This window comes from Antechinus flavipes, chromosome 1 (assembly GCF_016432865.1).
Source record: "Antechinus flavipes isolate AdamAnt ecotype Samford, QLD, Australia chromosome 1, AdamAnt_v2, whole genome shotgun sequence".
In the NCBI taxonomy this organism is placed as follows: domain Eukaryota; kingdom Metazoa; phylum Chordata; class Mammalia; order Dasyuromorphia; family Dasyuridae; genus Antechinus; species Antechinus flavipes.
Window position 1 is genome coordinate 225,373,149 of NC_067398.1, and position 14,631 is coordinate 225,387,779.

General features: G+C 35.5%; 1 protein-coding gene across 1 annotated transcript in view; it reads left to right on the plus strand.

Moving 5' to 3' along the window:
* Window positions 1–4,481: 4,481 nt before the first annotated feature.
* The window catches only part of FBP1 (fructose-bisphosphatase 1), a 32,410-nt gene continuing 22,260 nt past the window's right edge, over window positions 4,482–14,631 (plus strand). Inside the window, exon 1 of the mRNA XM_051996930.1 lies at window positions 4,482–4,763. Coding sequence (XP_051852890.1) covers window positions 4,594–4,763 — 170 coding nt within the window. The 5' untranslated portion in view covers window positions 4,482–4,593. The remainder of the gene's footprint in view (window positions 4,764–14,631) is intronic.

Below are 14,631 nucleotides of genomic sequence, written 5' to 3' on the forward strand. Positions count from 1 at the left end.
TAATCATTAATAGCTATAATAAAAACTAGGGGTTTACTTAGGCTTTAAAAAACTGCAGTATAAAAAATATTTCTTAAAAAATTGGGGTAGTAAATCCCATCCTAAAATTGAAAGGAAAACAATTTTGAAAAAAATTTAGAACTCTGGTCAAAACAGTGATCAGTGACTTTGTGCTTGATGATGAAGCATGTCTCTTGTCTCTTAGTGGAAAAGTGAAGATGAACAATTAATTTTCTGACATGAACTATGTTTTGACATATTTTGTTTGACTGTGTTTATTTGTTACAAAAGAAGGCTTCTTTGGGCTTAGGACAAAGCGAGTTAGTGGGAAATAAATTGTTTTATAAAAGAAAAGTGCTTCAATAAAACAATATATATGTATATATATGTAAAGGTTACAAAAGACAATTTTGTTACTACCTTGTTAAAATTAATGTACATATTTTAAAAATAAAATACAGGTCATAATTTCACATAAGTATATAAGAACATTTTTTTTATTGAAGATTTTAGGTTTAAGAAAAATGTAAACCAAAAAAAAAGCATACCAATATTAATAGGGCCCAGAAATCAGCAACAGCAGGAATACCATTGACTAAAATACATCTCCAATTTTACTGTGCTCAGCATTTTTTCATAGCATGGTCAAAAGGAAATAGCTACTAGACCAAGAAAGGTGGTTTAAAAGATGACACTATCTAGAGACATTCTGATCAAACTGAAGCTGCAAATAATTCCAAATAATTTGTCAACTTGTCAATCATTTGAATCTAATTTAGCCTCTTAGTGTGAGCCATGGTAAGTTTCAGAGGTAAAAATCACACACATATAGTCTCCACTTGAAAAAATTGTTGGAAATCAAAGTAACTGAAATTCAGTCATTGTAGTATATAGCTAAGTGGTCTTCAAACAAGTTGCTGCCAGTTGTTATCCCTTCACCATTTTCTGTGCCTAGAAAAATTGGGGTTTTGATTTTTAATTATGCCTGATTCAGCCAAAAAAAAGATGACCTTCATGGTTTAGAAAGAGCAAAAAAACCACAATTATTTCAGAATTTAGTTTTATTACTTTTTTGTCAACAAAGATAGTGTTTTGTTGGCAAAGGACTGAGAACTATAAAAAATAGAACAAAATGTCTGGTGCAAGGGGAGGGATTGTGATAGAGTTAAAGGTGCTACCTATATGTACACAGTGCATTTTTTACTTCTAATGCTTCAATCTACCCTTCTGGCAGCACATCTGACATCACTGATCAAATAAGAGCTGGAGTCCATAATTTATTGGTAATGCTGAGGAAGCCTTATCATTGTTAGCTAGCAAAATTGATGTGGTATCTCACTGTATCTGGCCTTCCTCAGTCTCTGACTTCTGATAGGTGGAATGTTATCAAAGAGAGAGCATGACAAATTTCCTAGGGTCATTAGATTTATATTCTTGGAATGTTCTCCCTCCATCTTCCCTCCCCAAATTGATCAACAATAGCTAATAAGTTAGAAATATTGTACGGAGTCTGATGCATGTATCAAATATCTCTCTACTAGGTGTACTATTTACTAATCCACATAGATAATACTCATTTCCGTATCTACACAGTCTAGCATAGTATTTCATACAAGGTAATTCATTGAATAAATGAATTATCAGAAATCTACAATGATATTTTTAAGTGCAGGGCTGAAAACAGTGGCTAAAATTGAATTTTCAGTCACCAAAACAGACTTAATGACTCATAATTTTTAGACTTTGTATGTAGAGATTTATTTCTCATTTCCCTGTAGTCCCCAGAGTTCCAGAGAAATAGTCCTCATCTCTTTTCCAGGAACATATATCACTGCAGAAAAATGTTTCTGTTAACTATTTATAAACAATCACACTTCTGGAGTTACCAGATCTGCTCATTTCCAATGAATTGTCTCTATCCATTAAAAACAAAAAAACAACCCATGTGGAGGAAACTCTTTCTCTGGCTTCAGATCAGCAACTCTTGTGTAATTTGTATTTTCCAAGGGTTCCCTAGATCCCTGGAAAATTGACTGCTTATCCAAGGACATGTAGTCTGTGTGTCAGAAGCAGAATTTAAATCTAGTTTTTTCTTACTCTAGGGCTTGGACTCTATACACTACAATTTCAAGTTGCCTCTTAGATCTGGTGTTATTATTCTTCAATTTGAAGAATAAGCTTTTAACCTAGCAATCATGTGAAAGGAAGTTCAAATAACACAGCTGTATTAAAATGCAGAAAACTTGAAAAAATCTTATTATTAAACTATTTTAATTTTTTGTTGAATTTAATTATTTCTTTACAGCCAAGTGGATCTTAGGGTTTTTATTTTTATTTTTTTTTAAAGACTGCATTAGGAATGGGGTTGGGTAGGGAGGAAGAGAAGAAAGAAGTGAATATACAATTGTACCAATGTGAAATTCACTCTGGGATCTACTTTCTTGATTTTAACTGATTGGGAATTCCAAGGATACACCTATTATCTTTCCAGTCTAATGGCTCAAGTCTAAAAAAAATTGGCATTTCAAATTCTTCAAATGAACGCCAAAATAATTTTTCTAAAGTTTCTTTAATAAGCTCCTTAAGGGAAGAGGCATTTTGTTGTATCTCCAAAATTGATCCTAGTGTTTTGTATACAACATGTGCTTAATATGTTTGTTTACTTGAATTTGAATTCTAATTTTTTCAAGTTACTTGAGTGTGAAGGGAACTTTATACAGGATTTAGAATTTACAGTAGAAAACCAGGAAAAGAAGAAAAAAATGAAAGAAGGAACTTTGATTTGAAAGGAGGGGAGAGAAGAATGTATCATTCAACATACTGGTCTCTTGTCTTTTCTAAGTATAAATTACTGGAACATAAATCTAAGTGTGATCAAGAAAGAAAAGTCATTAATCAAAGTGATCAAATCTCATGATAGAACATGGGAAGCTTTGAATAATTATTATAATAAATCACTTTGAAATGGAAATTGAGGGGATTTTCATCAATGGAAGGACAAGCTGTGGATATTAATATCATGGAATACTATTGTACAGTATGAAATAATGAACAGGCAGATTTCAGAAAAACTGTAAAGTGAACAGAGCCAGAAGGCTATTGAACACAGTAATGGCAACATTATGTGATAATCAATAACAATTGACTAGACTCTTCTCAGAAATATAATGATCCAAGAAAATTAAAGAGGACTCATGATGGAACATGCTATCCCATCCAGAAAAAGACCTGATGGATTCTAAATGCAGATTGAAGCATACTATTTTCATTTTCTTTATTTCTCTAATGATTTCCCCTCTTTTGGTTTGTTTCTTCCTTAATTATGACTAATATGAAAACATGTTTTACATGATTGCATATATATATAACCCATATCAAATTGCTTACCATTTTAGGAAGAAGGGAGAGAACGGAAAAAAAATAAAACTCGAGACTCAAAATTTTGTAAAAATGAATGCTAAGGAAGATGAGTAGATATCCATCAGTTGGGGAATGGCTGAATAAGTTATGGTATGTTAATGTAATGGAATATTGGTGAAATGATCAGCAGGCTGATTTCAGAAAAGCCTGGAGAGACTTATATGAACTGGTGCTAAGTGAAGTGAGTATATATATATATATATATATATATATATATATATATATATAGAGAGAGAGAGAGAGAGAGAGAGAGAGAGAGAGAGAGAGAGAGAGAGAGAGAGTACTATGGGGACTCGATGTGGATCACAATGTAATATCTTTTTGTTGTTGTTTGCTTGCTTGTTTTTTTTCTTTCTCATTTTTTTCACTTTTGATCTGATTTTTCCTGTGCAGCATGATAAATGTGGAAATATGTTTAGAAGAATTGCACATGCTCAACCGATAATGGATTGCTTGCTGATGTAGAGGGAGGGAAAAAAATCTAGAGCACAACGTTTTGCCAGCGTGAATGTTGAAAATTATCTTTGCATGTATTTTGAAAAATAAAAGCTATTTTTGTGAAAAAAAAAAAAAAAAGCTAAAAATTGTCTTTACATATAATTGAGAAAAAATACAATGCTATTAAAAAAGTTACTTCCTTCTCCATGGTCTCACTTTTCCTTATCTGTAAAACGAAGGGCTTGGACTAGTTTTTATCTTAGACCTGTTATTAATGCATTTCTGAGCAAAGGCTAGTTCATGACGGAAATGAGATTTTAGCAAGATTTAAAGCTATAAGGTGCCACAAATAAGACAGAGCAAATTGAAGGCTGCGCGCGAACATCGAAAGGAAAGAAGACCTTAATAGTAACATTGTTTTTCAGGGAATACCAAACTCCCTAAGAAAGGCAGGTTTGGAACACTGCAGTAAGCAAGGAGGTAGAAATCAGTAACAGCCAAAAAACGCAAGAGCCTGAAGGCTGGAAGACAAACTACCTGCCTCCCGGGGCGGAGTCTTGCCCCAGAGACACACCCCCGAACTCAAACTGAGCCCAAGTTCCGGCTTTGGCCGCCTGCTGCAGAGACTGACCCGAGAGCCCTCGGAGGCAGAGAGCTGCTCGGACTCCCAGGCGACCCTCTCCCGCTGCTCAGGGCTTCTCTGGCTTTGGGGACATCCACTCCTCAGACCCAGTCATGAGTGACCAGTCCGTCTTCGACACCGATGTCATCACCCTGACCCGTTTCGTCATGGAGGAGGGCAGGAAAGCCAAAGGCACCGGCGAGATGACCCAGTTGCTTAACAGCCTCTGCACGGCTGTCAAAGCCATCTCCTCGGCCGTGCGGAAAGCAGGCATAGCCCATCTGTGAGTATCTGGCACCTGTCCTTCCTTGGCGAGCTCCCTTTCCTCCTTCCCTCGCTGAGGCGGCTCCCAGCTCAGTCACTCCTTCTGCCCCCCAGTCCTGACCCTAGAGCCCCTTCTTCCCTTCCCACGACCGCATTTCCTCCCACCCACTTTTCTGGGCTCCCCATTCCGGACCAGCCCACCGGTGCCCATTAGTGGCTCGGATTGTTTAAACTCTCAAATCCTGGTGTGTAGTCAAAGCTTCCTTCAATTGGCAGAACAATTCCTGGCTTTTTCTCCCGAGCGACTGCTTGTTAGCATTGGAAGCGTTAAAGAACAGGCATTTTGGCTGGAAGGAACTTTCATTATCTTACTGATTATCTTACCTGAAGGAATTCTTTATCTGGTAGATGAGGAAACTGGGTCTGGAGGAGTTCAGTGATTTTGTGTAAGGTCACAGGAGTAGAGATAGCCAAGGGCTTCCGACTTCCGACCCCATGATTTGTCAGTAAGAAGGTGGATGCCCTCTTCTAGTCTGAGTGGAAATCCTAAGGGATGGAGAGATGGAGAACTGGGAGAGTTTTCCCATAGGAGTGTGACTCATGCCCCAATTTTGTTTACAGGAGAGATGAAGGTTGCAAGGTATCCAAGGGTCTTCTATTGCAAATCCTTCTTTTTACAGATAGGCCATAGTGAGACCCAGTGACCCAGGTAATGAGTAGGTGGGTTCTCTGACTCTCTTTTGATGTTGCATTGCAAGGCTTCTTGTGAGAAATAAGTGGATGTTTGAAAAGAGGAAAAAGCTAACTGTGCTCGCTGCATTTTATTACTCTGGGGGCTTTGGATTTAAGGCTGACATCCATCAACATTTATTGTGCACCTTTTATGTGCCAGGCACGGTGCTAGGCGCTGTATATATACATCATCTCTTTCCCTTGTCATTGATAACATTACTACTCCAAAATAAAGCTTAATGTAAACTTGTATGGTCAAAAATGCTACTATAAGTGGGCAAGAGCAATGGATGCTACTACTTTAAGCAGTGGGTATCTTATTAAGCAATTGGTACTTTTGTAAATGGCATAATTTTAAATGAGCTAGGGGAATTTGCAAAAATCTCATAATATATCCACTCTTAAGTTTCTTTTATGAGAAAATCCAAAGTTTTGCATACTGGCTTTACTTAATGTGAGATATACCTATGCATGTCTTTAAAATATGTCAAACAGATTTCCCCAAACTTTGTATAACTTTGCATGAAAAACAGAGCTAAAAGGGACTTCAGAGCTAGTCTAGACCAACCCTTTCATTTTACATTTGAGTAAACTGAAAACCATAAAGGTTAAAAGATTTGCATAAGATCACTTAGCTCTTAACATTATGTAAATAGGAGATCAGAATTTGACTCTAGGCCCAAGACTCAAAAAACCAAAGCTTTCCTCACTGTTAATCTAACTATCAAATTATCTGGCTGAGGACAACAGTAAGCATTATTTATTTGAGGATAATCCTTGTATTTCAAAATGATTTTCAGTCATGCTTCTAGACCTAAAAATTGTGTAGTAGCTATATAAGCCTAAACAGGAGTGTATTCTTATATTCTGAACTGTCTCTTATACCTGACAAGAAAAGGATGGGCCTCTCCGGACACAGCTGGAAACAGGACGGAAGGGAGAGACATCAGTCTCTTCTTTATTACTGCTTAAATTTTGGTCTCAGCAGTCTTTAAAATATATTTCTGTTCATTCTTCACTTAAGATAACATTGCACAGTTATTCTTTTTAGTTAAAATTTAGAGAAAGATTGTACCTATGATTTCACTAATATAGGGAAGGAACTTCTGGGTGTAATTTCCCCCCTGACTCATACTGACTGTGGGACACTGAACAAGTAAGTCATTTAAATTCTCAATGTTCTGTCTACCTAGAAGAATTATTATTCCTATGTCATTTATTGTTTTCAAACCATTTAATATAACATTGTTTTACTTGATCTGCACAACTAACATCCCTGTGAGGTAGGCAGTGCTAGTATTATGCCTATTTTACAGATGAGGAAATGAAGGCTCGGAGAGTTGCTTAAAATCACAAAGTTATTAAGAAGCAGAGCTCACACTTCAGCCCAAAATGTCTGCCTACAGACATTATAACATAATAGCAGATGTACTTTGAAATTAGAGAGGCTTTTCATTTGAAACAAACAAAAACAACCAATTAACTCCTGAGGTCTCTAAAAGGGAAGTCAATTTTGGCTTAGAAATGTCTGCCTTTTAGACTCTGCCCCTCTAAGTCCAGAGTTTTCTAGACATTTGTCAATAGATTAGAAAATAAATACTTCTCTTTGTGTCTATTTCTGTCTTTGACTGTCTCTATCTCTTTGACTTTGTGTCTCTCTCATCTATTGGTCCCCATTTGGTCCTTGTTTAGCTCCTTAATGACTCAGATTAAAAGTAAATTGCAGTCACTTCTGCTAGGCCAGAAAACCCAGAAAGTCTTCCCCTCCCAGATTTATTTACTTTTTTTTTTTTTTTTTTTGACTAGGTCAAAGAGGAGATTCTGCTGCCTAGCCTTAATCATATTAAGGTGCAGTGGCACTTTAATGGGTGCAGCCTCAGTAAAACTGAAACCTATTGTAGACCTTAACTTAAAAAAGGACAAGGTCTCTCTTTGCATCCAGGGATGCCTCTGGTTGTCTTGATCTTTATCTTGCCACTGGACCCTCTTCTCAGTCTTTTGGTTAAGGTCAAGTGCAGTGTCAGTGTGAGTGAGCCAATGGGACCCAGATGGTTCCAGAGGAGAAAGTGAAGCAAGTGATCTTGCATTGTCCTCCCTTATTTAAATCTAATTCAGTTGCATATCACCTTCCTATTCTTCCAGAAGGTAAGACACAAATCACCACAACTATAGGTGTTCAAAGAGTATTTTCCATTTGAATGACTTAGATAATTGCTTCAAGTCTTTGTTCTTCCTGGACCTGGGAGAGCCTGCCAAGGTGTTACAATTCACTGGGGTCTGGTTTTTGCTAACAAAATCCACCTGGCAGATTTTTAGACTAGATAAAACCACCTATTAATAGTAATTTTATGGTTTAGTAATTTTTCAGTCTTTTTTTTTAATTTATGGTTTCATCGGCAGGAATATTGGAATGTTTTGCCATCTTCTCCAACTTATTTTACAGATCAGGAAACTGAGGCAAACAGGGTTTTAAGTTACTTGCCCAGGGTCACATAGATAGTAAGTGTTAATAGCTGACATTTACATAATGTCCTAAGATTTATAGCATCCCTCTCTCTTTTTTTCACAATTCAGATCAAGCACCACCTTCTACGTGAGAACTTTCCAAAGCTATCAGTGCCCTCCCTAATGACCTTGTATTTAACTATCCTGTATTTATATTTGTATTTATTCTGCATATACTTATCTATATACATGTTACCCCTCTAACAAATGGAAGGTCTTTCTTTCATTTTTAAAAATATTTGTTTCCCTAGTACTAATACATTGCCTCTCACATTATAGTTGCTTAATAAATTTTTGTTTTGATTGATGATAGACCTGGGAATCATCTACATAAAGGTGGTATTTAAATTTCTGGAAACTGATACGTCACAAAATGGGAGAATTCAAAGTGGAAATAAAAGAGGGATGAAGACAAGGGATGAATATGACATGAATGATGATCAAGCAATGAAGATGGAAAAAGAAGCAATTAGATAGAAGAAGATACAGGAGATGATATTATCATAAAAACTCAGAGAAGATTTATCAGTAAGGAAAGAAAGGGTAGTTAAGATCAGTATCTGAAAGATTCATAAGAATGAGAACTGAGAAAAAGCCATTAGATTTTGCAATTAAGAGAATATTGATAATTTTGGAGAGTTTAAGTTCAATTCAATGCTGAAGTAAGACACCAGATTGCATTGGGTTGAGCAGAGAATGAGAAAAGAAATGGAGGCAATGAAGTAAGAGAAGTAAAAATAGAGGCAATGAGTATTCGTGATTTTCTCAAGGAAATTGGATGATAAATGGAAGATAATTGATAAATTCAGGATAATAGCTAACAGGAATAGTAGTGTCTTGTGAGGATTTTTTTTTTGAAAGATGGGAATTTTGAGCACTTTCATAGATAACAAGAAAAGAATCCTTAGAGAGGGAGAAACAACAACAACAAAAAAAAAAAAATTAAAAAAGAGGAGTTGCTTGTGAGGGCAACCTACTAGAGAAAATGAAAGTAGAATGAGATTGAAATTACCTGTAGAAGAATTGACTTTGTTGAGAAAGACTTTTACTCAAAAACTAGACTAAAAGAAGACATCATGGGGAATAAAGTCAAGGGAATAAAATAAAGAGAAGAATAGGAAGCATTCGATGTATGACCAGAAGAAAGGAGAGACAGAGTTGGAAATCACAAATATAATCTAAAACAATATGTGATCAATTTTAAATTCTTTCTTAGATTTTCATAGAGTTACAGAATTTGGTGCTAGAAAGGATCTTGGATTTTTTCTAGTCTAATTCTCAAAATTGTAGCCCACTAATTAGTGTCAAAAACTAGAAACCAGAATTCAGATTTCTTGGTTGATGGTCACCATATTATACTATATGACTTTGGACAAGACACTTCATTTCTATGGGCCTCAGTCTCCTCATTTGTAAAATAGAAATAATCTTTGTTTGACTCAATTCCCATGGTGTTGTGAGAATTTGATGAGATAATTTAAGTAAATAGAACAATATTTGAAATACTTGTGATTTCATCAGTGAGGGTCCACTTTTACTCTCACTTCTGCTTAACCCAATGCAATCTGGCTTCTGACCTCAAAATGGTGAAACGGTGCTCTCCAGAATTATCAATGATCTCTTAATTGCCAAATCTAACGGTCTTTTTTCAGTTCTCATCCTTACTGACCTTTCTGCAATATCTAATGCAGTTAATCATTCATTGATACTATTTTTTCTCTGAGTTTTCATGATACCACTTTCTTCTGTTGTTTTTAAAGAATTTCTGTGACATTTCTTTCTTTTTTTCATTCCTCCCTCATTCCCTCCCTATCTCTCTCCCTCTCCCTTCTCCTTTCCCTCCCTCTCTCTCTGTCCTTCTTCCTCATTTTCCCCCTCCCTGTCCCTTTTTTCCCCCTCTCCCTTTTTCTCTATTCTTTTCTCTCTCTGTCTCAATCCCACTCTGTCTCTTCCCCCCCTCTCTTTATTTCTCTCTCTATCTCTCTCTCTCTTTCTCTCTCTTCTTCCCTCCCTCTCTCCCTCCCTTTCTCTGCCTCTCACTCTTCCTGTCTCCTCCCTCTCCTCTCCTTTTCTCTTTTTCTCTCTCCCTTTCTCTCTTTCTCACCCTTCCTCTCCTTTTTCCTCTTCCCCTCCTTACTCCTCATCCCTGTCTCTTTCCCCCTCTCTCATTCTCCTCCCCCTCGTCGCCCTTTCTCATTTTTCCTCTCCCCCATCCTCCCTCTTATCCTCTCCATTTTTCCCCCTCCTCCCCCTCCTTTTCTCCCAATTCCTCTCTCCCTTTTCCTCTCCCCCCCACCCTCTCTGCCTCTCTCTCTCCCTCTTCTTGCCCCAAGAACAGATTTGTGCCATAAAATATCTTGTGCTAGACTTTGTATTTAATGAATATTCTTTAAGAATCACCAGTGAGAAACCCAGTGATTTGGACACTTTCCCACCTTCCCTCACCCCACCTCCTAAAAATCATCATAATAAAAAAGATAATAAGTTACTCCAGTTTAAACTTTGGAACCACTGAATTAATGTTAAACTAATAAATGGCAAATGAACACTTTTGGGCTTTTGGTGTTATGATTGGTGTTTATTGACATGATTAGATTTGGGGCATTTTCATCTATGAAGGTTATATTTATTGAATTCCCCACTTGCATATTTTTGAATTATGAATTTTAGTTTCCACCTCTGACTAGAACCACACTTGTCTAGTGAAAAACAAGGTTTACTTGCATTGACACCAACTTTAGGGTTGAGAGAATTTTTTTTCTTGCTTTCAAACTTACATAAGTTGTTGTCTTTGTTGGTTTCAAAGTCCTCAACTTGTTTCTGAGTTGATCCTTGAACTTGTAAGACTGGTTGGTCCATCTGTGGTTAAAATATCCAGTAGTTGTGCTATGTCCATTTAACATACTTTTTGACCTTAGTCAATCAGGTTAAAAGATTACAATTCTTGCCATTTCTTCTTTTATTCTCTTTTCACGCAAGTCAAGCGTGATGAAAACAAGCATTTGGACTTTAGAATGTTATCCAGAGTGCAGGCACTCCTCAATACTTGTTCTGAATTCAAGCTTTGTCATGATGGTATTAGTAGAGAACTGGTTCTTATCAAAAGTATTGGCTTTGATATAGGCAAACTTAAAAAGCTATTTTAATAAATGTTGGAAATCCTGGTCACCAGTTGCCTTATCTACAGTGCTTCATAAATATAATAGAAATTAATTTCCCAATCTATACAAAAACAAAGATGTATTTTAGGACTGTTTCCCATTTAAATGGTTCTGTTAATTTTGTGATTATGGGGAGATTAGAAAAAAATATATTCCTGAACAAAATAATAGAAGATTAAAACAAAATCCCATCTATTCCTGGTCATAAATTAATCATTTTGCTTTTAAAAAAAAATGACAGGCAATTAGGTGGTACAGTGGATAAAACACTGGCTCTGGAATCAGGAGGACCTGAGTTCAAATGGGCAAGTCACTTATCCCTGATTGCTCCCCTTCTGTCTCCCCCCCCCCCAAAAAAAATATATTTTTATAGAGGAGAATAATCTAAATTTTACACACACACACACACACACACACACACACACCCCTATTCGTGTGTTTCTTGTAGGAATATTTTTAAGTTTCAACTTATGTCACTGATAAGCCCTGATAGTAACTCCTTTCATAAATTTGAGCCAGCCACGTTTGTGGGACTTGGATTTCTTATTTATAAAATGTGGCAGTTGTACTAGATGGCCTTCTAAGGATCTTGTCAGTTCTAAAGTTGTAAGTAAAAGATGAATAATGGGTGAAATATGAAAGACACGCAAGTTTATATCTTAACAGGTTAATTTTCTTTAAGATATTGGCTGTGAAGCCAACTAGTTTGAGTGAAGTTTTTTCTTTACATTTGAATATATTTTACTTTTCCCCAATTACATGTAAAAATAAAGTTTAATATTTTAAAATGTTTTTGAAAAGAAGTTTTAAGTTCCCAATTATCTCTAGACCTTCCTCCCCACATTGAGAAGGCAAGCAATTTTATCTAGGTTATACACACGTTAGTCATTCTGTGAAAGAGAACACAAATGAAAAAACAAACAAATCCATGATAAAAAAGAAAATAAAGAGAAAATATGCTTCAACCTGCAGTCAGATTCCTTTAGTCCTTTCTTTGAAGGAGAAGATTTGAGATGTGAAGAAGGTTCATTTTCTGAGAGAAAAGATTTGAGGAAAGGGGAAAGGTTTGTAAAATAGCTTCTTTGGAGAATGATTTAGAATCAGAGAAAAAGAAAAAGGATTGCCATGTAGCAGAAAAGACCTAGTAAGTATTAAATAACAAATTTGTGGTAAATTTTAGCAGCATGGTTGATTTTTTTTTTTCCCAGTCATACTTGAATAAGAGATTGCTAAGAATAATTAAGTCATTCATAGTCAATCATCATACAATATTGCTGTTAACTGTATACAATGTTCTGCTTTTGCTTATTTCACTTTGTATCAGTTTATGTAAGTCTTTCCAGGTTTTTCTGACAGCATCCTACTTGTCATTTTTTATAGTATAATAATATTCCATCACAATCATATACAGCAACTTGGTCAGCCATTCTCCTATTTATGGTCATCCCCTCAATTCCCAATTCTTTGCCACCATATAAAAAACTGCCATAAATATTTTTTTTGTACATATAGGTCTTTTCTCTTTTTTTTGTTTTTTATCTCTTTGGGATATTAGACAGTGCTGTTTCTTGGTCAAATAGTATGCATGGTTTTATAGCTCTTTGGACATAATTCCAAATTACTCTTCAAAGTTGTTGAATCAGTATACAGTTTCACCAAAAGTATATTAATATCTCAATTTTCTTCATAGTTTTTATGATTTTTTTGACTCATCATTATTTAGGATATCATTTAGTATCCATTTGAGCGTTTGTCGTTTGGTCATATTTGCTTTATTAATTATAATTTTAAAAATTTATATATAATATATAATTTAATTATAATATAATAATGATATTTTAAAGAGTATGATTTCTTTTTTCCTTTTTTCATATGCTTATGAGTTTTTTTTTTTCTTTTGAGGCAATGAGGGTTAAATGACCTGCCCAAGGTCACACAAGTAGTGAGTGTCTGAGGCTTGATTTGAACTCAAGTCTTCCTGACTTCAATGCTGGTATTCTATTCACTACAACACCTAACTGACCTTATTGTGAATTCTTTATTACTTAGCATATGGCCACTTTTTGTAAAGATGCTTTTGATGAAGGAAAATATTTTTCTCTTTAAGATTCTAAATCTTTAAGACTCCAAATGTAAAAGGCTATCACATTTTATTTATCTTTAGTCTTTGCTCTAATATTTCCTTTTCATCACTGAATTTTAGAGTTTGATTTTCCTTGTGGTCACTTCTGTTTTGTTAAAATCTTCTGTCCTTTGTTTTGACCACAGATTATCCCTCCCATTTTTTAAACTAAGTTCTAATTTTCTTTTTTAGCTCTTCTACTCTTGTTTATCATAAAGGTGAGGTTTCTTGTAAGTTTTCCATTCTGTTCTTTGTAATTCTAATTATAATTACTGAAGAATAATTTTCTCCTGGAGATTTTTCTCTGATTATTTTAACATATTATATTTTAATTGTAGAAGAATTGTGGCCTTCCCCTACCATATGCCTTGAGCCTTTCCCCTCTGCCCCCATTTCCTCTATTTGTTTCATGGAATCTTCTGAAAATATTTGTTCCTTTCCCTCTTTTTTCTCCTGTCTTGATATTATTTTACTAGAGCTATTTCTTGATGCTTTGAGAAAGTAAAGTAAATACAGCCTTAGACACAAGTTTCACTTGGTCATCCTTCTAGAAATTCTCTCTATTATCTTCTTAGTTGTGTAATCTTGGACTGAAAAGCTTTTTTTTTTTTTTTTTTTCCTTTTACGAAGTTTCTAAATGAGGGATATATGAAGGGAAATTTTTAAAATCCTTCATTTTTTTTAAATGTAGGAAAATATCATTCCCTTGACTTTTTTTCCCCCACCAGTGTTCCTAGATGTCCAAATTCTATCACCATCAGGTTAGCTAATGTCAGTTTTAATTGTTTTTAGTTCTGTCATTTCTGCCTTCACAACTTATTTCACTTGTCCCTTCTCAACTAATATGTCCACTACTCTAGTCGAGACCCTCATCACCTCTTGCTTAGACTATTGCTACAACCTCCTAATTGGATTCTCGGCTGAAAATCTCATCCCATTTGAATCTCATTCTCTACATTACTGCTAAAGAAATTTTCCTTTAAAATGGCTTCCTTCTGCTTTAATTTGCATTTCTCTAATCAATAATGATTTAGAGCATTTTTTTTCATATGTCTATAAATTGTTTTGATTTCTTTATTGGAAAATTGCCTTCTTCCTTTAGAATGAAATATAAATTTTTCCATTTGACTTTTTTTTTTTTAAAGTCAGTTGGGGTGAGTAACTTGCCCAAGGTCACATAGCTAGGATGCATTAAGCATCTGAGGTGACTTTAAACTCAGGTCCTCCTGAATTCATGACTGGTGCTCTATTCACCGTGCCATCTAGCTGCCCCAAATGTGCTTTGTCCTCCCCACTGGGGAATCTAACTGGATCTCCCACGTGACAGCCAGGAATACTGACCACTATCCTGATGGAGAAAGGCATCC